Genomic DNA, 27,632 nt, shown 5'->3' with positions numbered 1-27,632 from the left:
GCAGTGTATCGGCTTTCGCGCGGCGGAGGGATACACGCGAACGTTCTCTTCTCTCGGCGGCCGTTTCGGCTCCTCCAGCCCAGGCTATTTCGGCGTCCCGCCTCCCTTCTTCTTTCCAAATTCTCCTCCGGCTGCAGGGAAGCGCGTCGCTCCGCCCTGAGGCGCGGAAAGGGAGGGACTACTTTGTCAAAAGAAGATCCGGCCGCGGCTAGCGTCCGCCTCCGCGCGCGTCTCCGACCGCCATTTTGTGAATAGTCGCTGCCCCCGGCGGACGTGGAGCCGAGCCTTGTCGCCGGAGCCATGGCGACCTCCGTGGGCAACGTCTCCGACAGCACAGGTACTGGCGGCGGCGGCGAAGGAAGCGCTTCGCCCCTCAGGAGGGAACCGCGAGGAGCGCGCGAGTCCCCGGGCGCTGGGAGGCGAGGGAGCCTCTCCTTCGGTGTCGGACTGAGGAGGAGGAGGCGGGGGGGGGGGGTCCGCGGGGGGGGGTCCGCAGGCCTGGCTCCCGACGGTGAGAGGGCCGGTCCGCGGTGGGGGTCTCCGCCTTGGATACCTCAGAGGTTTTGAGACTACAACTCCCATCATTCCTAGCTAACAACACCAGTGGTCTGGGATGATGGGAATTGTAGTCTGAAAAAAAACATCTGGAGGGCCGAGGTGGCCTATGCCTGGTCTAGTGACAACAACTGGTGATGATTATTAATTTATTATTTATACCCCGCCCATCTTTTAAAAAATATTTTTTATTCATTTTACATATAGTCGCATTGCATGACAACATGTCTTTATACGAAATCTCTTTGGCTCTGCTGAGCCTCCCTCCCGCCCAATGGTTTTTTACGGGTCTGGGTAAAAGGCGGATCTACCCGGATCCTCATGGATCCTCTACTTTTTAAAAAATAACTCCAACAAATGCAGTGTCAGATCACACCTAGAAGGCACGCCTACAAACTGGACTATAAAAAACGTGGATCCAACACTTTGCCACGCTGCAGTACCACAAAAACATGGATCTGAGGCACGGATCCTCATGAATTCATATGATTTTTATATTGAAACAAAATAAAAACTCCATGATGCTGTAGACCACATCTTACTCTGTAGGCAGAACCAAAAAAATCACGCATCCACTGTTTCGTGATGTCGCAGTGGCGCAAAAACATGGTTAAAAAACACGGATCCTCATGAATCCTCATGATTTTTGCATTAGATCAGCCCAAACTCACCGTCAAATTACATATCATGTCCAGGGGCATAGCCTGCACCACAAAAATCACGGATCCACGGCTTCCTGGCCATACCGTGGCCCAAAAACGTCGTTTTGAAGCATGAATCTTAATGGATCCTCACGCTTTTTGCATTGGGCCAACCAAAACTCACTGTCAAATCACATATCATAGCCAGGTTCACAGCCTGCACCACAAAAAACTCAGATCCACACCTGCCTGGCCATACTGTGGCCCAAAAACGTGGTTCCGAAGCATGGATCCTCATGATTTTTGCACTGGATCAGCCCAAAGTCACCATCAGATCAAACATCTTGGCCATGGGCACAGCATCCACCACAAAAATCACGGATCCATGGTTTCCTGGCCACTCCATGGCCCCAAAACGTGGTTCTGAACCGCGGATCCTCATGGATCCTCACGCTTTTTGCATTGGGCCAACCCAAACTCACTGTCAAATCACACATCAATGTCCAGGGGCACAGCTTGCACAACAAAAAACTTGGATCCACGGCTTCCTGGCAACACCATGGACCAAAAACGTGGTTTTGAAGCACAGATCCTCATGGATCCTCACGCTTTTTGCACTAGATCAGTGTAAACTCACCGTCAAATCCCACATCATGGCCAGGGGCACAGCCTGCACCACAAAAATCACGGATCCATGTCTTCCTGGCGACACCGTAGCCCAAAAACGTGGTTTTGAAGCACGGATCCTCATGGATCCTCACACTTTTTGCACTGTTCCTCCCAAGAAGAGACAAATCTTGAACGAGAGTTACATTACTGTGTCTCAATCATGCCCAGAGGGATGGAAGGATACACTAACCTATTGCTCAGATATTTTACCTTCCTTGTTTGAAGGCTGCTGGTCACTATGTTTCTTGAAGGAAGGGTGCAGGAGGCCCAGTGGTGACCTAACTATGGTTTACTGTGAAGGAGACTGCAAGGACTGGTACCACTGCTTTCGCATAGGCATTGATTCAAAAGATCTTCCAGAGGTTTTTGTGTGTCCAGACTGTCAATCCACTGTGGCCAAATAGATTTTGAAACTGCGAACTGTCATATTCCACAGGTTGGTATAATACAGCAAAATCCAAACATATAGTTTTCATCATCATGGCAGGGATGGTCCTTTTCCATAGAATTCTTATTTATGGAGTTAGTTTTTTTTATATCCTGCTTTTCTCTACTTGAAGGAGTCTCAAAGTGGCCAAAAATCTCCTTTCCCTTCCACCCCCACAACAGACACCTTGTGAGGTAGGTGGGGCTGAGAGAGTCCAGAGAGAAGTGTGGCTGGCCCAAGGTCACCCAGCAGCCTGCATGTGGAGGAGCGGGGAAGCGAACCCAGCTCACCAGATTAGAGTCCACCACTGTTAACCACTACACCACAGAAACGTATCTCTTAAAAGTCTGAAGCAAGCTGTTCAGTTCAGCCTCATAGTGATACTGATTTGTGGAGGGAAGGTTGGTGATGAGCAAGATCTGTTCCCATTTCCCAACACAGAGACCATAGAGCAGTTTCTTTTGGGGGCTGAACCTGCAGAGTGTTTCTGTTCAGAATTTCTGTGGCAGAAATTGGCTAAGTGCCTTTATAAACATTCAGCTTCTCAAATCGAACCCCATCACAAAACTTTCAGGTGTAGCTGTTGGAGGTGGAGGGCAGAGAAGGTGCTATTCCTTACCTCCCTCCTCCCAACCCCATGATCAGTTGCCCAATGGGCTGAATTTCAGGGCTTTTGCATGTAAAGGGCAAGCTTGTTCTTTACTTGTTTAGATCTTTAAACTTGGGAACAGATATTTGGCTCCATGACCAAAATGGTCAGCTTCTAGAGGACTGGAAAGATCATGATTGTACTTCCCCTACCCTCAGCCCTAACTCCGTTGAGTATTTTTTGTTATGAGACTGAGCGTTTGGGGCTGATGCTGTAGCATTCTTGTCTGGGGGCTTGGGTAGAAAAACAGAAAAGTGACCTTCACCTAACTCTCCAATGCCCTTCAACAAGAATGCTGTAGGAAATATTGCTAAGCCCAAAGGGAGGCAAGAATTTGCTTCAGCTCACCTTGTTAATGGCAGAGCAAAAGCTATGCGTCTGTCATTCTCAATCAGTCTACTTTCAGGACTGATTTTAGAACCCTCTTATATCAGGCCACATGGTCACTGGAGGTGGCCCCATCATGCAAACATGACTATCCACACAGGGACCATCTATTTTTATTTTTTTCTGATACTGGATTTTAAGTTACAGTTACATCTTTTAAAACAGCTGTCAGTATATCACACTGTATTCCACTTGCCTTCCAAAGGAACACGTGGCTCTCCCCACATAGCGGGTTAGGTTGAGACCGCTGATCCAAAGTGATCAGTAATTTTTACGGTAATTACAATCCTGCTTTCCCTTGTACCAGCTTACCTTGACTTCAGCAAGGCCTTTGAAAAGGTCCCCCATGATATTATTGCAAAAAAACTAGTAAAATGTGGGCTAGACAAAGCTACTGTTAGGTGGATTTGTAATTTGTTGATGGGCTGAACCCAAAGAGTGCTCATCAGTGGCTCACCTTCATCCTGGAAAAAAATGACTATTGGGGTTCCATAAGGTTCTGTCCTGGGCCTGGTGCTATTCAATATTTTTAAAAATGATTTGGATGATGGAATAAAGGGCGTGCTAATCAAATTTGCAAATGACTGCAAACTGGGAGGAGTTGCTAATACACCAGAGGACAGGGTCAGAATTCAAAATGACCTGAATAGCCTAGAGAGCTGGGCCAAAACCAACAATAGGGAGTTCAATAGGGAGAAATGTAAGGTACTACACCTGGATAGAAAAAATGAAATGCACAGGTGGGGGACACTTGGCTTGACAACAGTACCTGTGAAAGGGATCTGAGAGTCTTAGTCGACCACAAGCTGAATATGAGTCAACAATGTGATGTGATAGCTAAGAACGCCAATGCGATTCTGGGCTGCATCAATAGGAGTATAGTGTCTAGATCAAGCGAAGGAATGCTACCACACTATTCTGGTTGGTCAGACCACACCTGAAATATTGTGTCCAGTTCTGGGCACCACAGTTGAAGAAGGATATTGTCAAGCTGGAGCATGTCCAGAGGAGGGTGACCAAAATGTAAAAGGTCTGGAATCCAAGCCCTATGAGGAGAGACTTAGGGAGCTGGATTTGTTTAATCTAGAGAAGAGAAGATTAAGGGGTGACATGATAGCCATGTTTAAATATTTGAAGGGATATCATGTTGAAGAGGGAGCAAACTTGTTTTCTGCTGTTCTAGAGACAAGGATGCAGAATAATGGATTCAAACTATGGGAAAATAGATTCCACCTGGGCGCGGTAATCTAGTCAGGGAAAAAGGGAGGCATACTATGTTTAGGGCACCGTTTCCAGCGCCTTCCCCTTTTCGGGGTGAGCATAGTGGATCCTAAAAAGGGCTGCTCAGTCATGGATACAGCTGCTGAGCTGCTCAACTGCCTCATTCCTTGAGTCAGAACGACTGACCGCCCATGTGTCGGTTCATGACTAGGGGCTTCACATTCCTGCCCCCGTAGCCATTTAGTGATCGCCTTGGGGGGGGGGGTTGGGTTGGGTTTTTAGAAGACGCCTGTGCGTGAATTTGTTTTATGTGTGTAGGTCAGTGCACGCTGACCAACGCACAGTCTTTGCAGTACGGCTCTGTTCTGATGGCATGAGTATTAACGACGAATTGGTGGATCCTATTTGCTGCAGCCTTCATCCGCCTTCAGAGCCGTTGTAACACACTGCTTGTTATCACCCGCCTGTTCTGCCGTTGAGGACTTCTTGGATCATTCTTTGTCTAGCTCCTTCCCTGTTACGTACTAAGCTTGGATCCTAGAAGAATAGGCAAGTAGGATCCTAGAATGCAAGAACTGATTGGCTTGCAGGAAAAGACCAATCAGGCTCCAGGAGGGAAGCAGAATCAGCCAGGACAGGTCAGACGGGACTCATTTTGTAAATAATGTATATAAAAGCCTGAGGTTTTGGGGGAAATTCAGTCACTGTTTTACAAGCTGCAATAAAGAGCATGAAATCACTACAGGACTCTGAGCATATTTAATTTTCTTTGACCTTACCACCTCGGGTGACCCTGCTGGGAGTACGAGATTCCCAACGGCTTCGCTCACAAGGGTCATAGGAATGTGCAAGCCCACTCACCATGACATCTGAGAGAACTGAGATAGATTGCACTGAGCCCTAGTCTCATTAGACAAAGCGTTCCACAAAAAAGGCTCTGGCTCTGGTTGAGGACAGCTGGATATGTTTTGGGCCAGGGACCACCAGTAGGTTGCTGTTAGATGAGCGTCACACTCATGGGGGGTGTATTGGAAGATAATTCCCACAGATAAGAAAGGTCACAGCCTGTTTAGGGCTTTAAAGATTAGCACCAAAACATTGAACCTGATTCAATACTCCACCTGTAGCCAATCCAGCTGATGAACAACCAACTGAATGTGGGCTCTCCACAAAGTCCAAGTAAGAACTCATACACCTGCATTTTAGACCATATGGAGTTTCTGGAGCAGTCTCAAGGGTAGCCCTGCATCTCTCTCTCTCTCACTCTCTCTCACATTTATACCCTGCACTCCCTGGCTCAGGTGTACAGCAAGTTAAAGTAGTCTAGTCTGCAGGTGACTACTGCATGGATCACCATGGCTAGGTTGGAAAGGGACAGGTACAGCACCGATTGCCTAACCTGACATAGATTCAAAAATTCCAGTTTGGCTACATTTGTGACCAATGCCTCCATAGAGACAGAAGCATCCAGGATCACAAAGGGACTCCTGATGGCAGGTACAGGTGACTATTGCGCCCCATGAAGAGCTGGGAGCTGGCAAACCAAACTGAAATCATTCTGGCCCAGCCATTGAGCGCCCATCTTTAATGGATAGAGATTCAGCCGGCTCCGTTTCCTCCATCCCAGCACACCCACCTAAAAATTGGCCAATATATCCAGGGTAGCATCTGGCCAGGGCCATGAAGCAGTAGATCCATGATGTTTGTGGTCAGATCTGTGGTTATGTACAAGATATTTGAATAAAGGGTGAATTTGGGGTTCCCCAATGCAAAAAGTGTGATGATCCATGAGGATCCGTGCTTCAAAACCACGTTTTGGGGCCATGGAGTGGCCAGGAAGCCGTGGATCTGAGTTTTTGGTGGTGCAGGCTGTGCTCATGGCCATGATGTGTGATTTGACGGTGAGTTTGGTTGGCCCAATGCAAAAAGCATGAGGATCCATGCTTCAAAACCACATTTTTGGGCCACGGTATGACCAGGATGCTGTGGATCCGTGATTTTCGTGGTGCAGGCTGTGCCCCTGGACATGATGTTTGATTTAATGGTGCGTTTGGGTTGGCCCAATGCGAAAAGTGTGATGATCCATGAGGGTCCGTGCTTCAAAAGCACGTTTTTTGGCCATGGAGTGGCCAGGAAGCTGTGGGTCCTAGTTTTTGTGTTGCAGGCTGTGCCGCTGGACATGATGTGTGATTTGATGGTGAGTTTGGGGTGGCCGAATGCAAAAAGCATGAGGATCCATGCTTCAAAACCACGTTTTTGGGCCACGATATGGCCAGGAACCTGTGGATCCGAGTTTTATGTGGTGCAAGCTGTGCCCCATGGCATGAAGTGGGATTTGACAGTGATTTAGGGGTGGCCCAGTGCAAAAAGTGTGAGGATCCATGAGGATCCGTGCTTTATAACCACGTTTTTGGGCTACGGTGTCACCAGGAAGCCATGGATCCGTGATTTTTGTGGTGCAGGCTGTGCCCCTGGCCATGATGTGGGATTTGACAGTGACTTTGGGTTGGCCCAATGCAAAAAGTGTGAGGATCCATGGGGATCTGTGCTTCAAAACCACATTTTTGAGCTATGGAGTTGCCAGGAAGCCATGGATCTGAGTTTTTTGTGGTGCAGGCTATGCCCCTGGACATGATGTGTGATTTGACAGTGAGTTTGGGTTGGCCCAATGCAAAAAGCTTGAGGATCCATGAGGATCCGTGCTTCAAAACCACGCTTTTGGGCCGTGTTATGACCAGGAAGCTGTGGATCCTAGTTTTTTGTGGTGCAAGTTGTATCCCTGGACATGATGTTTGATTTGACAGTGAGTTTGGGCTGGCCCAATGCGAAAAGCGTAAGGATCCATGAGGATCCGACCTTCAAAACCACGTTTTTGGGCCATGCCGTTGCCAGATAACCGTGGATCTGGGTTTTCTGTGGTGCAGGCTGTGCCCCTGGACATGATGTGTGATTTGACAGTGAGTTTATGGTAGCTCAATGTAAAAAGCGTGAGGATCCATGAGGATCCGTGCTTCGAAAAAACGTTTTCGAGCCATGGTGTGGCCAGGAAGTCGTGGATCCGTGATTTTTGTGGTGCAGGCTGTTCCCCTGGACATGATGTGTGATTTGACAGTGATTTTGGGGTGGCCCAATGCAAAAAGCGTGAAGATCCATGAGGATTTGTGGTTCGCAGCCACGTTTTTGGGCCACGGTATGGCCAGGAAGCCGTGGATCCGTGATTTTTGTGTTGCATGCTGTGTCCCTGGTCATGATGTTTCATCTGATGGTGACTTTGGGCTGATCTAGTGCAAAAATCATGAAGATCCATGCTTCAAAACCACGTTTTTGGGCCACAGTATGGCCAGGAAGCCGTGGATCCGTGATTTTTGTATTGCATGCTGTGTCCCTGGTCATGATGTTTCATCTGATGGTGACTTTGGGCTGATCTAGTGCAAAAATCATGAGGATCCATGAGGATCCATACTTCAAAACCACGTTTTTGGGCCACGGTATGGCCAGGAAGCGGTGGATCCGAGTTTTTTGTGGTGGATGTTGTGCCCCTGGTCATGATATGTGATTTGACAGTGAGTTTGTGTTGGCCCAATGCAAAAAGCGTGAGGATCCATGAGGATCCGTGGTTCGGAACTGTTTTTCGGAACCACCTTCTCGGTGGTGGTGCCCGCCCTGTGGAACGCCCTCCCATCAGATGTCGAGGAAATCAAGAATTAAAGAAATTGGGGGGAAATACAGTCTTATACATGGAAAAATACAGTCACTAGGCAGGGCAGCAGCTGTTTGCTGGGATGGGCGGGCAACCTCTGTGCCTTTCGGCAGCCTTGAAACCCAGCTTGACCAAACTGCCCACTGGGGCAAATAAGTAAGTGGATTTACACTTCTTAGATCTGCTCATCTTGAGTTGCTGGTTCACTCCTCCCCCCCCCCCCCCAAATATGCCTCTGGTCTGAATATCCTGAGTTACCTGTGCGTCTTTGGCTGCAGACTTGGTTTGTTGAGGAAAGACACTCGCACAATCTAGTACTGTACAGGGGTCAGCAAACTTTTTCAGCAGGGGGCCAGTCCACTGTCCCTCGGGCTGGATTATTTTGGGGAAAAATAATAATGAGCACATTCCTATGAACCCAGAGATGCATTTGAAATAAAAGCACATTCTACTTGTGTCAAAACACCAGGCAGGCCCCACAAATCAACCAGAGGTGCATTTTAAGTAAAAGGACACATTCATGTCAAAACACAATTCCTGGACCATCCGCATGCCGGATTGAGAAGGCAATTGGGCCGGATCCGGCCCCCGGGTCTATCAGTAGCAGGGTGATCTGAAGATTTGCCAGAAGAAAGGCAACCAAATTCAGGATGAATAATGTAATTAATTTCCGGAATGACATCACAAGAACAGGAAAGGACGTGAAATGCATGGAAGCAAAATTGAAGTTTGTAAAAAACCATGGGGCAGGAGGGAGGCTCAGCAGAGCCAAAGAGATTTCGTATGAAGACATGTTGTCATGCAATGCGACTATATGTAAAATGAATAAAAAATATTTTTAAAAAGATGGGCGGGGTATAAATAATAAATTAATAATCATCACCAGTTGTTGTCACTAGACCAGGCATAAGATAGAGAGATAGATGATTGATTGATTGAGGGGCGGATTTAAGTTTGATGAGGCCCTAAACTACTGAAGGTAATGCGGCGCTTGATATGTCCAGCTGTCCTTTGTCCACAACCAATTGTTGCTGTTTTTTGTGTTGAATATATGCTATATGGTAACTTATGGACCTACCGTATTTTTCGCTCCATAAGACTCACTTTTTTCCTTCCAAAAAAGTAAGGGGAAATGTCTGTGCGTCTTATGGAGCGAATGCGTGGTCCCTGGAGCCGAATTGCCCAAGGGCAAAAAGCAGATCATGCTTTTTTTTTTTGAAAGAGGAAAGTGGGTGTTGAAACAAAGCCGCTGAGAGATAAGGGACGCTGGAGAAAGAGTAGGCTGCCTGGGAGGGGGGAGGTAAAGACAGCAAACTTGCAAAGGGGGGAAGCAGGAAGACTAAAGCAATAAGGAGAGAAATTAGAAGAAAAGGAGGAGCAAAAAACTTCTCCAGCTAAGGAAAAGACACTAAGGCAAAGAAGAGGGAAGGGAGTGTTGAAAGGAAGCAGCTGATGGTGGGATCGGGAGAGAGATAAGGGATGCTAGCAGAGGCTGCCTGGGAGGGGGAAGGTAAAAGCCCATGGATCCTCAGGATTTTTACATTGGGTCACCCCAAATTCACCATCAAATCACATAGCATGTCCATGGCTATAGCCTGCACCAAAAAAAATCACGCACCCACTGTTGCGTGGGGCCGCAATGGCGCAAAAACATGGTTGCAAAGCACGGGTCCACATGGATCCTCAGGATTTTTGCATTGGGTCAGCCCAAATTCACCATGAGATCACATGTCTGTGGCCACAGCATGAACCACAAAAATCATACATCCACTGTTTCATTCAGAATTTCGTTCAGAATTTTTTCTTGTTTTCCTCCTCTAAAAACTAGGTGCGTCTTATGGAGCGAAAAATATGGTGATGGGTATCTAAAGCCACTTGCACATCACAAATAGGAGCCGACACAACACTAAACACTTGCTGTATGTCGGTTTTATTTTATTTGTTTTTTATCTTCTCTTTTGGAAATTTACATCCAGATTTTTTTCTTCAATTTTTTTGAGGCCCCCCCAAGAGAGTGGGGCCCTAAGCTAGAGCTTGTTTAGCTTATACATAAATCCGGCACTGGGTGGTTTACTTGCAAAGGTCCTATGTAGGTAGTGTGACATGTGAATGTGGTGTAGTCTAAATCTCAGATCCTACTTGAGTGCTGTGCCTGGTCATTAGCAGCACATGAAAATAAAAAATAGGTCTACACAATAGAAATTCAGCTTTAGGTGTCAACCTGCTCTGCTGATCTTGTCTGCTGACCTCGTAATAAGCTGCCGGCTTGAAAGGAAAATTACAGAGAAGCATACATTGAGTCCCAACTCCTTAAGAAGCCATCTGCTCCTTGCATATTCTCATTTAACTACAGTGTGTTGATTTCTTTTGTTTTTGAACAAAAGAAACCGACCTGTTTGAAATGCAGTTGCAGTCAGGGGTTCTATGAAGCCCCTTCTCAGGGGCAGGTGCCCCTTCCAGGAGCAGCAGAGAATGTAGGAATAATAATAATAATAATAATAATAATAATAATGATGATGATGATGATGCAGCAACAAGACGCTGTTCAGGACACATTTCAGAATCTCATGATGATGATGACAACAATACTACTACTACTACTACTACTACTACTACTACTAATAAATTAATTCTGCCCCGCCCATCTGGCTGTGCTTCCCCAGTCACCCTGGGCAGCTTCCAACAGAAGATTAAAAAGACATTAAAACATCAGTCATTCAAAACTTCTCTAAACAGGTAAGGGTGGGGATTGGTGTACCTTTACACTGTCTGGAAGAAAGAGACGAGTCCGTGGTCAGTATTTGGTGTATGTCCGAATGTCAACCACTAGAACTTTGATCTCAGTTGGAAAACGGTTCAAAATGTCCAAATGAAAAATTATATACAGGCGATTCTCAACTTAACTTGGGGGTTACGTTGGCTTGTGAAACCACCTTGGGTTCGACAGAGAGTGGGATTGCCAAAGGCTTTTTACCCAGACACATGGCCCTTTCAGTTTTTTATTTTTAGGGACGTTTTGAATGACTGATGTTTTAATTATTTTTAATCTTTTGTTGGAAGCCGCCCAGAGTGCCTTGGGAGACCCAGCCAGATGGGCGGGGTAGAAATAATAATAATAATAATAATAATAATAATAAGCCAAGCATGGCAAACTGAATGTGCGCAGGTTAAATGTGCGTAAGTTGCGAGTTTCATCTTTTACGACATGAGTGACCATTGTGCCCTAAATGTAACCAACCTGTTGGCCTTTCTGGAACAGAAATGAGCATTTTTGTAAGTGGCGTGTGTGAAGTTTGCTCCATACGGCTTGAATCCTATGCCTCTCAATTCAGCTAGCTCATGATCAACATTGTATTTTTATTTTATTTTATTTATTGTTTGCCTATTTCTTGTCCTTCCTATAAAGGGGTCAGCCTACACGGTTCTCCCTCTGCTCCTTGCTCCCTTGCACCAACCCTGGGAGGTTGGGTTGAGCGACGGTTACTGGTCTGTCGCTTCGCAGCAGAGCATTTGAACCTGAATTTAACTGGGCCTTTGCCCTTTTCTCTGACAGCAATTTCCCCTTCATCCCAATCCGCAGTTCTTTGGTCACATGGTTTGCTCTGCGTCTTCTTTTGGGAAACCCAGCCAGATGGGTGGGGTATAATAATGACAATAATAATAATTATTTATACCCCGCCCATCTGGCTAGGTTTCCCCAGCCACTCTGGGCAGCTTCCAACAAAATATTAAAATACAATAGTCCTTCAGATACCAAAAGCTTCCCTAAATTAAGTGATGATGATGATGTTGATGTTGGGAGCCACCCAGTGTCGCTCGGGAAACCCAGGCAGATGGGCAGGGTAGAAATAATAAATTATTATTATTATTACTACTACTACTACTACTATCAGCTCTCCCTCCCTCCCCCTCTCCCTCTCTGTTCCATGCAAGCTGCCCGTCTCTCTCTTTCTGCAGCACACATTATGGGGTTCAAGTCTCGCCTGGTTTTTCTGCCACGGGTGGGCAGGATGTTGGCTCAGCCTTGGGCAACACCCAGTTACAGGGGTCAGCAGACTTTTTCAGCAGGGTGCTGGTCCACCGTCCCTCAGACCTTGTGTTGGGCTGGACTATATTTTGAAGGGGAAAAAAATGAACAAATTCCTATGCCCCACAAATAACCCAGAGATGCATTTTAAATAAAAGCACACATTCTACTCATGTCAAAACACGCTGCTTCCCAGACCGTCTGTGGGCCGGATTTAGAAGGCAATGGGGCCAGATCCAGACCCTGGGCCTTGGGTTGCCTACCCCTGCTCTTAATATTGACAAGTGGAGGAAGGTTTTCTTTTTGGAATGATAAAATCCTTTTTTAACAGAAAGGTTCAACCTTGCTGGCATCCTCTTATTATTGACAAAAAGGAAGGCTTCCTTTTTGGAATCATCAATTTTCAGAGTCGTTTTTACAGTTATATCAAAAATGACTGATTTGGTTCTACTATTAGAAATACATAGACCGATAATTATGAAATGATGGTGAGGTTTAATAAGTTAACAGTTTCTATTTGGACAACTTTTCTGCTGTACTTGATTGGAAGGAGAAAAAGAACCATTTCCTTCATCACAATTTAAACAATTAATTTAACTGAAACAATAACATGAGCATATGTATCCATGTTTGTTAACTGATGTGGTTGAACAATTTTTTAATAAAAAAACCCTTAAGACTGAGTTTTAGCACACATGAAAAACTTAAAACAAATCCTTATTTCCTGATGAATAGCCTTTGGACTATAACTTAAATAGAAAACTCTCTTTAGAATAAATTTTCCTCCAAAAGCATTTTATTTTAAAAATCCAATTTAAATTTAAAAAATCTGATTTAAATTAAAAAAATCTGATTTGAATAAAAAAGTCTGATTTTTTAATTTAAAAAGTTAATTAAAAAAACCATTGATTTTTATCCACCCTGAGCAGGAGCAGTCGTCCTTAAGAAAAAGAGGCCAGAATGGGCCAGTATAGATGGCTTTTCTTCTTTCAGTTCTCAAAGATCTTAACCTCGCTCAAGGTTGTCATCTGAACTGTTGTTGTTTAGTCGTTTAGTCGTGTCTGACTCTTCGTGACCCCATGGACCAGAGCACGCCAGGCACTTCTGTCTTCCACTGCCTCCTGCAGTTTGGTCAGACTCATGTTTGTAGCTTCGAGAACACTGTCCAACCATCTCGTCCTCTGTCGTCCCCTTCTTGTGCCCTCCATCTTTCCCAACATCAGGGTCTTTTCCAGGGAGTCTTCTCTTCTCATGAGGTGGCCAAAGTATTGTTGGAGCCTCAGCTTCACGATCTGTCCTTCCAGTGAGCACTCAGGGCTGATTTCCTTAAGAATGGATAGGTGTGTTCTTCTTTCAGTCCATGGGACTCTCAAGAGTCTCCTCCAGCAGCATAGTTCAAAAGCATCAATTCTTCGGCGATCAGCCTACTTTATGGTCCAGCTCTCACTTCCATACATCACTACTGGGAAAACCATGGCTTTAACTATACGGACCTTTGTTGGCAAGGTGATGTCTCTGCTTTTTAGGATGCTGTCTAGGTTTGCCATCGCCTTTCTCCCAAGGAGCAGGCGTCTTTTAATTTTGTGACTGCTGTCGCCATCTGCAGTGATCAGGGAGCCCAAGAAAGTAAAATCTCTCACTGCCTCCATTTCTTCCCCTTCTATTTGCCAGGAGGTGATGGGCCCAGTGGCCATGATCTTCGTTTTTTTGATGTTGAGCTTCAGACCATATTTTGCGCTCTCCTCTTTCACCCTCATTAAAAGGTTCTTTAATTCCTCCTCACTTTCTGCCATCAAGGTTGTGTCATCTGCATATCTGAGGTTGTTGATATTTCTTCCGGCGATCTTAATTCCGGCTTGGGATTCATCCAGCCCAGCCTTTCGCATGATGAATTCTGCATATAAGTTAAATAAGCAGGGAGACAATATACAGCCTTGCCATACTTCTTTCCCAATTTTGAACCGATCAGTTGTTCCATATCCAGTTCTAACTGTAGCTTCTTGTCCCATGGAGATTTCTCAGGAGACAGATGAGGTGATCAGGCACTCCCATTTCTTTAAGAACTTGCCATAGTTTGCTGTGGTTGACGCAGTCAAAGGCTTTTGCATAGTCAATGAAGCAGAAGTAGATGTCTTTCTGGAATTCTCTAGCTTTCTCCATAATCCAGCGCATGTTTGCAATTTGGTCTCTGGTTCCTCTGCCTCTTCTAAATCCAGCTTGCACTTCTGGGAGTTCTCGGTCCACATACTGCTTAAGCCTGCCTTGTAGAATTTTAAGCATAACCTTGCTAGCGTGTGAAATGAGTGCAATTGTGCGGTAGTTGGAACATTCTTTGGCATTGCCCTTCTTTGGGATTGGGATGTAGACTGATCTTCTCCAATCCTCTGGCCACTGCTGAGTTTTCCAAATTTGCTGGCATATTGAGTGTAGCACCTTAACAGCATCATCGTTTAAAATTTTAAATAGTTCAGCTGGAATATCATCACTTCCACTGGCCTTGTTATTAGCAGTGCTTTCTAAGGCCCATTTGACTTCACTCTCCAGGATGTCTGGCTCAAGGCCAGCAACCACACTACCTGGGGTATACGAGACATCCATTTCTTTCTGGTATAGTTCCTCTGTGTATTCTTGCCACCTCTTCTTGATGTCTTCTGCTTCTGTTAGGTCTTTTCCACTTTTGTCTTTTATTATGGTAATCTTTGTACAAAATGAACTAGCCAGATGTTGAGCTCAGAATCAATCACAGTTGTTCCATTATTTGAAAAATAAGACTTTGGAGCCTTTTTGCCCCCAAATGACAACTAGATATTCCGTTTTGGCGACTGCAACCTTGGTTTAAGGCAGGCATCCCCAACCTGCGGCCCTCCAGATGTTTTGGCCTACAACTCCCATGATCCCTAGCTAACAGGACCAGTGGTCAGGGATGATGGGAATTGTAGTCTCAAAAACAGATGGAGGGCCACGTTGGGCCACCACTGCTCTAGATCAGGCATGGCCCCACTTGGCCCTCCAGCTGTTTGGGGACTACAACTCCCATCATCCCTTGCTAACAGGACCAGTGGTCAGGGATGTTGGGAATTGTAGTTTGACGTTTAGCTGATCTGTTTGCCCTTGGGGTTTTGCATCACGCCAGACATTGTGCCTTTTTATTTGCACACCGCTGTCTGTCGGCTTTTGGCTCCCCTCTTCTAACTTTTTGTTTCCCCCCCATCCGAATGTGTTGGTGATCCTTCAGAACCAACAAAACGTCTGCTTTCCTTCCAAGGGCTGGCAGAGTTGGCTCACCGGGAGTACCAGGCGGGAGACTTCGAAGCAGCTGAGAGGCACTGCATGCAACTGTGGAGACAGGAGCCCGACAACACCGGCGTCCTGTTGCTGCTCTCATCCATTCACTTCCAGTGTCGCAGGCTGGACAGGTAGGAGGCTGGGGCCTTTCTTTCTTTTTCTTTTTAAAATATTTTTATCAGTTTTTCCATGTATACATCCTCTAACAATATTTCTCTAACAATTTTCCATATTTCCCCCCCTCTTCTCCTGGACTTCCCTCATATTCCCATTTTGTTTTATTTCCATATTACTCACCCTGTGTGTTGTTTCCCAAAATTTCCCCCATACGTATAATCTTACTTTCTGTTATATACAATTGTGTTTGTTTATTCAAACCCTGCCAGTGAGTCCAATTGTGTTGCTTCTTCATATATTCCGTAAATGGTTCCCATTCTCTTTTAAGGTCGTTGTTATCCTTTTCATGTAATTTATCTGTTAATTTTGCCAGTTCTGCATATTCCAGAAGTTTCCCTTGCCATTATTCTTTCGTTGGTATTTCTTCTGTCTTCCAAGCTTGTGCTAATATAATTCTTGCAGCTGTTGTTGCATACATAAATAATTTCCTTTTTTTCTAAATCTTGATGTAAAATTCCTAGGAGGAATGCTTCTGGTTTCTTTACAAAAGTCTTTTTAAGCATTCCCCCCCCCCCCAATTCATTATATATCATTTCCCAATAATTTCTAACCCTTTTGCATTCCCACCACATATGATAAAATGTACCATATTTTTCTTTACATTTCCAACAGGTTTTAGACCCCTTTTTATACATTTTTGCCACTTTCTCTGGTGTAATATACCATCTATATATCATTTTCATATAATTCTCTTTCAATAAGATACAATCTGTAAATTTTAAATTCACCTTTCACATCTTTTCCCAATCTTCCAGTTGTATATTATGACCTAAATCCTGAGACCACTTTATTTGTGCTGACTTTACCATTTCATCCAGCATTTCCCCATATAACGGAAGATTATACATTTTTTTTAGTAATTTCATATCACTCTCAATTAGCTCTTCGTGAAAGTTTGACACTGTGTAGCTGAAACCTTTTTTATTGTCTTCCTTAAACTGTTCGTTCAATTGTCTATGATGTAACCAACTTTGCAATGTAGTCTTTAGTTCCTCATATTCTTTCATCTTTAACCTTTTTTAAGCCTCTATTAATAATTCTCTGTACGTCAGCCATTTCTCTCTCTTACAAAGAGGCTTTAATGCTAATACTTCCACTGGCGAGAGCCACCATGGAGTTTTGGGTTCTAAAAAATCTTTATATTTATTCCATACTTTTATAAGCATTTTTCTTATTATATTATTATTAAAACCTTTGTGTTTTTTATCTTTCCCATACCATAAATATGAATGCCAACCAAATCTATTATCATGTCCTTCCAAATCTAATATTTCATCGCTCTCTAATTTTATCCAGTCCCAAATCCACGTGATGCAAACAGCTTCATAATACAATTTTAGGTCTGGAAGGGAGAAGCCTCCTTTATCTTTAGTATCTATAAGTATTTTGTATTTTATTCTAGGCTTTTTCCCATTCCAGACAAACTTAGAAATATAGTTTTGCCAGTTTTTGATGCAGACAAAGTTACTTAAGAGGCTGGGTCCTTTCAATGTAATAATAATGAAACCATAATACATTTCATTTGTATCTCGCCTTCCCCTGCCAAAACTGTGCTCAGAGCGGCTAACACAGGCTTCCTCAACCTCGGCCCTCCAGATGTTTTTGGCCTACAACTCCCATGATCCCTAGCTACCAGGACCAGTGGTCAGGGATGCTGGGAACTGTAGTCTCAAAACAGCAGAGGGCCGAGGTTGAGGAAGCCTGAGCTAACATCATAGAAATAACAAAAGAAAAAAATGGTCCAGTAGCACTTTAGAGACCAACTCAGTTTGTTCTGGGTCTAAGCTTTCATGTGCAGGTGCCCTTCTTCAGATACATGGAAACCAAAGTCTGTATAAGAACTAGTATGAAAAAAGAGGTCTCCCAGGCCCATATAAGAACAGCGTAAACAGTTGTGCCTGATGAGCGTTTACTGTTCCCAACCCTAATCCTGCAGTAAGCCATCTAACTAGGTTTTAATTTGATCCTGACTTGTTTTCAGGAGGTAATTTCATTATTGTTTGATTTTATACCAATGTTAACTCTTAACACAGCATTTATAAGAACCAATCAGATTTCTTCTGAGCATTTCAAAAACATCCCCACGTGGGACAAAGTCAGATCAGAGGAATCCTTTTTAACTACAAAGAACTAAATTGAGCATGCATACATGTTTTAGGGTAAATAAAACAGGAATCGAGGAATGCATTTAGCAAACCCCAGAGGTCATAAACAGGCAGTAAACAGGAGAGGAAGGACGGCAAGGAAAGATAGGCATTTTTATCACCTCCTTTTCCTTTTTTAATTGGCAAGGAAAGATAGGCATTTTTATCATCTCCTGGCCCTTAAGATCTACCTAAACTAACAAAAGCTACATTAAAGCTATCTCCTATCTTTATGGCCCAGGATGCCTGGTGAACAACTGGTCTGTGTAAAATGCTCTATACGTGACTGTCAGGCAGAGAGAGAAGAAAATGGCAGAAGTGCAGAGACTTGTGGGATTCGATCAGGAATCATGTCAAAATGGCTTAAGCCCAGTCAAAGCAATGCATTCATTGCTGACACAATGGCTTGCTACATTCTTCATAATTCCTCATAGCAATCCCACGTGACCACCACATCTCACCGTTTTTCATTTATTTAATTTTTTTTAAAAAAATTGTTTAGTTTTTTGTAAGAAGAGCTTAAGATAGTAGAGGTTAAGGTAGTAGAGGTATTGTATCCTCTCCATTGTCCTGCATGTGTTCATGTATCACGTAAAGATCTCCAGCAGACATTCCTGAAGTAGAGCTTGACATCCTCTGCCTATTCTTTTTTAAAATTGAGCGACTAGGCATAACCAACGTCAGTCTGCTGAGGCAGCACTGAGCATCACATAAATTGGCGGGAATGTAATTCTAACTGCTTTGATTACACGTGAAGAACCAGCCATCTGGTAAGTGCACATGAGCATAGTTAAAAGTAATCTGTTGAACACGTGAACTGTTAGGATATTTCCGTTCCACCTTAAAAGGGAGCAGGCTTTGTGAGTCACAGAGTCTGTGTATTTCCTGTTCACAGGAAGTTTATATTTTGTTTATTGCTTTCGTTTCTCTCTCTGTACCTGAGACATCGAAGCAGGCAGTCATGTTTTTTCCTTTGTTCTGACCAACGCTGAATAAAGTTGTAAATATGCTCTCCTGAGTGCATCTTTCGTTGTGCGAACTCTGCTGAGCATGCACTAGAGCTCTGGAATGTGGCAAGCTATTTCTGAGGCTTCGTGTCGCTAATTGATTGATACTGCGTGTCTACGGGAGATCGATGGATCGCAACGGAGACGACGTGGAGGCATGGTGGCCTTTGTCTCCCTGGCAGTATCCCAACATGAACAATTCCAAGTTGGCCTTCCTGTTTCCAAACAGTGAGTTGCTTTCTCACTGCAATTCACAATCTGAGCCAAGAGGTGTCTGGCGGTGCTGCAACTCTAGGTGTGTATAATGATATTGCATCTAGAGGTAACTTTTGTGTCACTGTTCCCCAATCATGGAGATTGGTATAACCAATGACACCTTCAGGAATCCATTCAAGAAAACCACTTTCATATGTCTGTGTCGTGTCATATGAAAATGTTGTGTACAAACTGGGTGTACAAAACTTTTGTGTACAAAATCATATAATCTCCTAAGGCAGTGTTCATATCATATGTTTCACTCAGACAAAAATGAGAGACATTAGTGTTAGGACTGGTCGTTGTCCTCTTCAGATCACCACACAAACGCTTCTTGTTATTTTATAACTTTTTATTGCGTATTAACAAACAATCTTCTAAACGGTTCTTATCTTTAAATGTTATTCCCCAGAGTCACTTATTTCAGATACGATATAGAAGCAATGCTGCTGCGAGCTGATTGCTTGAAAACAACATCACATGATGTTGGGAGTGTCCGTGGGAAACAGAGGGCACCGGAATTAGCTCAGAGTGTAATATGAGCTGTACAGGAAGTGTTTGTTCAGTCGACTGCTGGAGTTTGAAGAGAGCAGTCAGGTTTTTTGTTACGCTGCAAAGACAGAAATAAAGGCATGTAAATACATTTCTGTCTATCTCTTTCCCCTGCCGGGGGGGGGGGCAGGAAAGAGGGGGGGTGTTCTTCTCACGCTGAGAAGGATCGCCTATCGCGACCTCTGCCTGGATCTTGCCGGGAAAGCAGACAGGGAGGTCAACAGGAGACCAAGCCGGGTGCCTGGGAGAGTTGCCAGTTTCTCCTGATAAAGGCTTGGAATTCCAACAACCTTCTGAGCTGTGCTTCTCCGTGACCAGCCACTCTCAAAATGGCGAAGGAGCTGCTCCTTTTGCTTTCCCGCTCTTTTTTCTAACCTCCTGGCTAGAGCTGGCCTGTATCTCCCCTCCTCCGAATCTGAGCTAGAACTTAAACATTGCCGTCCCTGTGAACATCCTGTCCCTCCCTGTTGTTCCTGTTGCTCTCTTCTATTAGATTCACTGCTCTCCCCCCCCCCCCTTGTGGAAAACTTTCTCCCTCTGGGAAACTGGAAACTTCTAACTCTAAGTCTTCCCTGACAATTAGTAATTTCAGCTAAACGCATCCTCAAATTATAGGTATGACTAGAAGAAGTGTCGGGGGAAGATAGATACATTGAGTACTAGGTATCAAGAAAACAAATAATATACATGTTAAAATCAGCATAGAGTTCATATTTAGCTGAGTAATCAAGGCTACTAAAAAAGTCTCTGGTTCTGCTGGAACATCATGATGCTGAAGTTGTGTCCTGGCATCAAAGGTCAGGGTCTTCAGCATTCCCCATGTCACCTTTGGGCATCCCTCAGCCTTTTGAGGATGAGGACAGGCACGACGGACTTTCACACAGGGCTGCTGAACCTGTAGAGGCGGAGTCAGGGTCATGGTCCTTGCAAAGTTCGGAATGGGTTTCTGCAGGTATTGGTGCCAGCGCATGTCTTGGCCGATAGGGATGGATACAGCGACCTGGAATCCACAAAGGACCTGAGGAAGTAAGAACAGTAGGGCATCCCTGCCCCCAGGTAATCAAAGGAACAGGTCCCTCTCACTGCAGGTTGGGGAGCTGCTGGTACGTCACTGGAAGGTGTTCCAGAGGTACCTCTTTGCTACAATGGCGTTCCATAGGAGAAAATTTATTAGGAAAGGAAACAGTTAATGAAGGACACCCACCAATAATATCCTTAGCTTGTGTCAGAGGAATGGAAAATTGTTTATGCAGCTGCTTGGCTCCCTGGTGAAAAAATGCATGGCTGTCAGTTGCATTAGAAAATAACGGACATAAATATTTCCGAGCAGAATCAGCATGTTGATTACCTTCTGAAATGACATTCGTGAATCCTGTGTGGGAGTGAAAGTGAGCAGCATAGAAAGGCACAGTTTTATTTGTCAAGAGATTTTTCAGTGTCAAGAACGGAGAGAGTAGATTAAAATCTAGCATAGGAGAAAGATAGGAATTAGCCAAATGTGATAAAAAGATTAAACACATATTGAGTATCCACAGTGATCTCTGTGTACTCATCTGATTAGCTGTAAAAAAAAAAAAAAAAGCCAGTTATTTTCAGAGTCCTTATATGTTAAAACACCTCTAGAGGGAGCTCCATCCTTAGAAAGTGTAAGTGCGTTTTGAACAGGAACCAATTTCCTTGGCACCTGTTGAATCAAAACCAGGCATGGACCTTTAGGAGGGTTAAAATGAACTGTCCCAATATAATCAGTAAATGCAATCTGACAGGGAAGAGAAGAACTTATTAGGGACTCGTGCTCCTGTTTAGAAAAAATGCAAATAACAAGCAATATTTCGAGGTGGTGTATTAGGCAAAGGTAGCCACTCTAAAATCGCTATTCTGTCAGCAGTGGCTGGGGAAAAAAGGAGTCCTGTAAGTGAAGACATTGTATTAAGGAGAATCACGTGTATGAGGTGACCCCAAAACTCTGCAACTGCTGTAAAGTAAACTCATTAGGAATTTTCAGTTCAGGGAGGAAAGGAGAAAAAACAGTCTGTAATAGGCGATGAAGAATGAGTCTCACTGTCTGAGGTGGAATCGAACCTGTATGCTATGTCTTAATTTTATAAACCACCATAGGGAACTGAAAATTAGCAAGTTCTGCTGTCACTAGGTCGAAACCAGCACTGCCTTTAGTGGCATGGCTCAGATCTGCCACAGGAGACAGTGTGTTAAAAGCAATTGGCTCTGCTGTTGTGACTTTGGTAGAAGACTGACAATCAGCTGGCACAACTGTCTTTGTTCTCCCATTTAAACCCAGGCTGGAAGGCCACCTGTCGTGGCATTGCCTGTCTTTAGCAGAATGAACTGAAGGAGACAAAGCTGCTGCTAGGAGGGCAGATTTGTGAGTCTCAGTGCCAATATTCTGGCAAGGCTTAATCATTTGAGCACTATCTGTTTCTGGCTTCTGATAAATCGCTTTAAGAGCAGTCTTGCATTCAGCATTTTCATAAGCCAATTGTTTCATTAAAACTTCAGAGGCCTCAAGGTTTGGAATTAATGTACTGGCTCCTCTTAGCTCATCAAGAAGGTCAGTAGTAAACATACTATGCAAGTCATTTTCTGTCACACTTCGCTTCAATTTTTTAAAAACTTGAAGGGCAATGATTTGTGGGCTCTCTGTCCCTGTGCATTCTGAACAACAGGACAGATAGCAATCCCACGTGACCACCACAATTAGTCCTGCAGGAAAAAGCAAGGGATGGTACGCAGATGACTAAAAATAGCTTTAGCATATGCAATGAGACAAGAATTCAATATCTCTGTTCAGACCAGGTCTCTCCATAGTTTTCAGTTTAATAATAAGTTGTAATTCAGCAAGTTGTAAACTCCATAGTTTGCAAACTCCATAGTTTGCAGTTTAGTAGTAAGTTGAGTTATCACTCAACTGCAACTATGGAGAGACCTGGTCTTAATAGAGATATTGAATTCCTGTCTCATTACATATGCTAATCATCTGCATACTGTCCCTTGCATTTTCCTGTAGGATTAATTGCATTCGTTCACACTTGCCAAGAGGTTGACCATACCCATTGAGTCCTACTACTGTCCTGAGAAAAACCCCACCCTACCCTCCCTCTGTATATCAGGGTTTGGCGACTTCTCCAACCTCAACAGGTTTACCATACCCATTGAGTCAAACACTCATCTCCTACTACCATCCTGAGAAAAACCCCACCCCACCCTCCCACTGTATATAAGGGTCTGGGGACTTCTGTTTCTGTGTATCTGAAGAAGTGTGCATGCACACGAAAGCTTATACCAAGAACAAACTGAGTTGGTCTCTAAGGTGCTACTGGACAATTATTTTTTAAAAAAATATATTTCGACTGCGTCAGACCAACACGACTGCCTACCTGAATCTAGAATCATATAAAGAATACAATATGCATAAAAACAAGCAATCAAACTGTCAGGGAACTGCCATCAGCTCAGAGGCAAGAGGTGGAAGGGCAGTTAGGTTACAGGGAGCCTCCAAAGATCGTGAGAAGCAGCACTTCCTCCGCGGAGGAGGAAAGCCATGCCTCCAGTGGGGAAAGGATGCAGGGCTCAGAGTATGCAAGGGAGAGACACAGCACCGAGCATGAACAAAGGGGGGGGGGGAGGCAGGTCCCCCTCTGCCCATGCCCTCTTTGCGCAGTTGGTTTACACGCAGAGTGGGGAGGCGTAGAGTGGGGGTCAAAAGACTACAGTGGTACCTCAGGTTAAGTAGTTAATTCGTTCTGGAGGTCCATTCTTAACCTGAAACTGTTCTTAACCTGAAGCACCCCTTTAGCTAATGGGGCCTCCCGCTGCTGCTGTGCCACCGGAGCACGATTTCTGTTCCTATCCTGAAGCAAAGTTCTTAACCTGAAGCACTATTTCGGGGTTAGCGGAGTCTGTAACCTGAAGCGTATGTAACCTGAGGTACCACTGTACTCTGCTGGGGAAGGTTTAAGGACCGCCCACTCCCAGATTCTGCTAGCGAGTGAGCAGACATGGAATTGAGTCGATCTGCATTGTGAACGTTTTGGACAGATAATAAAGCCTTGAAAAGACCAACGGGGAGTCTTGCCTGTTTGCTCTCGAACAACCACGCCGGCATACATAACACAAACAATTAAAATGCATCCCAAAATTAATTCAAATAAATTGGAATTAAGATTAGACTGGACAAACGACAATCATCAGGTTAAAATTGAATGCGGTTAGTACTCGCCAGGACTAACTGTTTCCACTGATATTATAAGGACCTGTGAGCAGGCTGGCAAACCTCCTTCATGCTTGTTCTTATACAAAGAGAAAATGAGTCAGGGTGAACCCTGGCCAAAGGCCTGGCAGAACAGCTCTGTCTTGCAGGCCCTGCGAAAAGATGTCAAGTCCCTCTTGTGAGAGGGCGTTCAAGCAGGCTGGGGCCATGACCGAAAAGGCCCTGGCTCTGGCCGAGGCCAGTTTAATCTCCCTGGGGCCCGGGATCTTCAGGGTGTTGTTATTTGTAAACCATAAAGTCCTCCGTGGGGCATACCAGGAGAGGCGGTCCCGTAGGTACGAGGGTTCTAGGCCGTATAGTAAAAGTAAAAAGTAAAGTAAAAGCCTATTGGGATATGATCTGTAACAGGGATGTCCAGCAGGTCGATTGCGATCTACTGTTAGACCCCTGGGAGGGTGCGGTCGATCGCGGTCGATCGCTGGGTCCCTTTCCGATGGTAAATTAGAATCCAGCCCCGACCCCTCAGACTACCCTCTGCAGAATGGAAGATGGAGTTTACTGAGTGAGGCTGTCTGTTTCCTCTGCGATCTGTTGGCGAGTGGCCATTCCCCTTCCTCCCTAACAAAAGCTCAACAACTTTGCCCTGTATTCCCCCAAAATGGGGCTTTCTTCCTCCCTAAAAAGGCGGTAGATCACTGGCAGTTTTTAATTATGTGAGTCGATCGCAGTCTCTTGGGAGTTGGCCACCCCTGATATAGAACAAGTTAAAGAAAATGTGTAAAAAGACATTTACCAGAAAACCAGAAGCATCTTTGTCAGGAAGAATAGGTGGTGAGATTCTGAAAATGGACCATAGCCTTTTCAGGTGTGCGACTACAGCAGCAAGGACTTTACTAGCTCATAAACGGAAGCCACAGGATATGCCAATGGCACGAGAATGGCAGTTGAAGATGAACTGGCAAAGCAGGCAGGGAAATTCTGAAACCAGCAAGATCAAATGTTTCCAAAAGGCTGGAGCAAATTTATACAAGATAGGAAAGCCCATTGTACGCAAACTGTCCGGACTCGAAGAAGACGACTTATCATATATATCTTTTTATTGATTGGTTATATTTTAAGAAGACGAGATAGAAAGTCAGGAGGAAGGCGTACGCATGCGATGAGATAAAAAGTATTTAAGGGAACCATGAGGTGGGGAGGGAAGGAGGGCGTCATTTTATTTCAGGGATGTCCAAAGAGGGCCAGAAGTGAACATGCGTGAGGGCCGACCAAAGTTGTTGACCTTTTTTGAGATTTTACCTCGGGGGGGGGGGGGGCAGATTAAATTGACCGGCGGCCCAGATCTTTTAGGATTTCACCCCAAAGTTGTTGAGCTTTTTGGGGGGATTTTACCTCGGGGGGGGGGGGGCAGATTAAATTGACCGGCGGCCCAGATTAGGCCCCCAAAACTGACTTTGGACATTCCTTCTTTATTTGAAGATTGTGGAAAATGTGATTGAATTTTATTAATATAAAATGGAAACTTAATAAATATTATTCATAGAAAAAGGAGGCTGCTTTGGGGAAAAAGAGTTGCTGGCGCAACATGTGAACAGCGTTGCTAGTTCTGACTTGGGCTGGTTCCATGTAGTTGCGCACAGCAGAGGTTTTCACTGCAAAGATGTGGGTTGCATGCAGGTTGTTTTGCCGGAATTTCAGCTTTCTTCCTCTGGCTGTATAGAGCTCTAGCATATTTTTGCAGACTGCAGGCGGAACGATTGTCCTTGTGCAAATAACCCCGAAATGTTTTAAATGACCATGCTCTTTCCCAAGGGCGCCTGCATTTCTTAAACCTAGTTGTGAAAGGATATTCGAAAAAGGAGTGCAGAACAGGTGAAAAGCAATGACCTTTTTGTCATTTATTCACATGGTATTTCCATTAATGATGATTGTAGTAGTACTGCACAGACCGTTATTAATGCAGGAGAAATAACAAACAGCATTCCTTGTCTTAGACGTAGTTACAATGTGTGGTTGGTGTTTATTACCATACTAGGTTTTTTCCTAAAAAATAATGTCAAAAATTAGGGGGCATCTTATACTCTGGGCCAGGCATAGGCAAACTTGGCCCTCCAGCTGTTTTGGAACTACAACTTCAATCATCCCTGACCATTGTTCCTGTGAGCTAGGTATGATGAGAGTTGTAGTCCCAAAAGATCTGGAGGGCCAAGTTGGGCCACGCCTGATCTAGAGCAGTGGTGGCCCAACTCGGCCCTCCAGCTGTTTTGGAACTACAATTCCCATCATCCCTGACCTACTGGTCCTGTGAGATAGGGATCATGGGAGTTGTAGGCCAAAAACATTTGGAGGGCCAAGTTTGCCTATGCCTGCTCTAGGCCACCCCCCCCCCCCAATTTTCTTAAATCTTTGAGTCCCCCAAAATAGGGAGCTTCTTGTACAGTGGTACCTCTGGTTACGAACGCTTCTGGCTAGAAACACTTCAGGTTATGAGCTTCACTAACCCAAAAGTAGCAGCTCCTGGTTGCAAACTTTGTGCAGCAGGAGACCCCATTAGCAAAAGCGGGCCTCAGGATAAGAATGGTTTCAACTGTCTACAATGGTTTTTAAGATAAATTATATATTTCCCCCATTCCTTACTGAAATTTTGGTCTTCCTGATTTCTGATTCTTTCGGTCATTTTTGCCAATTTGGCAAAATTTGGAACTCCTAATCGGCCCAGATGAAAAGAGTGGGCATCTTGTCAGGTTGCACAAAATGCAAGTTACTTTTCCCACCACTCAAGCAGAATTTGTTTGCGTCAAGCCAGGAATAATGGTTTTGTGTTGAAGTTCTGTACATTTCTGTACACCATCAAATAATGTGATGGTACCAAAGCGGGTTGAAAGTACCTATTAGATAAGGCACTTTTTATCGTATGTGGTGTAAAATAGTTAAAAACTTTTGGGAAATGATATATAATGTATTGAAAAAAATGTTCAAAATGACATTTGTTAAAAAGCCAGAAGCTTTTTTGCTACCAAAACAAGAAATGGAAAATATTCATGTGTGCTACAAGAGCGGCAAGAATTTTATTAGCTCAAGGTTGGAAGACTGAAGAAGTACCGACGAAAGATCAGTGGCAAGAAAAACTGATGAACTATGCAGAATTAGCAAAGTTAACAGATAAATTGCATGAAAAAGACAATAGAGACTTTAAAAATGAATGGGAATCTTTAACAACCTATTTACAAAAACAACATAAAGAAATGGACTCTGGCAGGTTTTGAATAAACATTCGCAATTTTATTTAATTAAAATATGGAGGAAGATAAGGTAACAATATTTAAAGTACATCAACATGCAGAAAACAATGTTTGTAACAAACCAGAAAGGGAAGATGAGGGAAGTCGCCAAGGGGGGGGGGGGTGTAAAATTGAATCATTGTTGATTGTAATTTGTTATAAAAGAGGAAATATTATATATATATATATATATATATATATATATATATATATATATATATAGATAGATGGGGACGCGGGTGGCGCTGTGGGTTAAACCACAGAGCCTAGGACTTGCCGATCAGAAGGTCAGCTGTTCAAATCCCCAGGGGTGAACTCCCGTTGCTCGGTCCCTGCTCCTGCCAGCCTAGTAGTTCGAAAGCACGTCAAAGTGCAAGTAGATAAATAGGCACCGCTCCAGCAGGAAGGTAAACGGTGTTTCCGTGTG

The 27,632-nt window shown here is 44.3% G+C and overlaps 1 protein-coding gene across 2 annotated transcripts in view; it reads left to right on the top strand.

Annotated features, from left to right (window-relative positions):
* The first annotated feature begins 213 nt into the window (after window positions 1-213).
* The window catches only part of LOC310668825 (UDP-N-acetylglucosamine--peptide N-acetylglucosaminyltransferase 110 kDa subunit-like), a 92,106-nt gene continuing 64,687 nt past the window's right edge, over window positions 214-27,632 (top strand). Inside the window, exons 1-2 of one of the 2 annotated variants that reach the window (XM_083422142.1) lie at window positions 214-337; window positions 15,542-15,692. In XM_083422142.1, the coding sequence (XP_083278268.1) occupies window positions 301-337; window positions 15,542-15,692 (188 nt within the window). In that variant the 5' untranslated portion in view covers window positions 214-300. Of the gene's footprint in view, window positions 338-15,511; window positions 15,693-27,632 lie in introns of both variants that reach the window. The other variant, XM_083422141.1, reaches the window with a different exon arrangement.

This window comes from Podarcis tiliguerta (genome assembly GCF_965153285.1).
Source record: "Podarcis tiliguerta genome assembly, chromosome: W".
NCBI classification, from domain to species: Eukaryota; Metazoa; Chordata; class Lepidosauria; order Squamata; family Lacertidae; genus Podarcis; species Podarcis tiliguerta.
The sequence above is the reverse complement of the archived record's forward strand: the minus strand, read 5'-3'. Positions and strand labels throughout refer to the sequence as shown.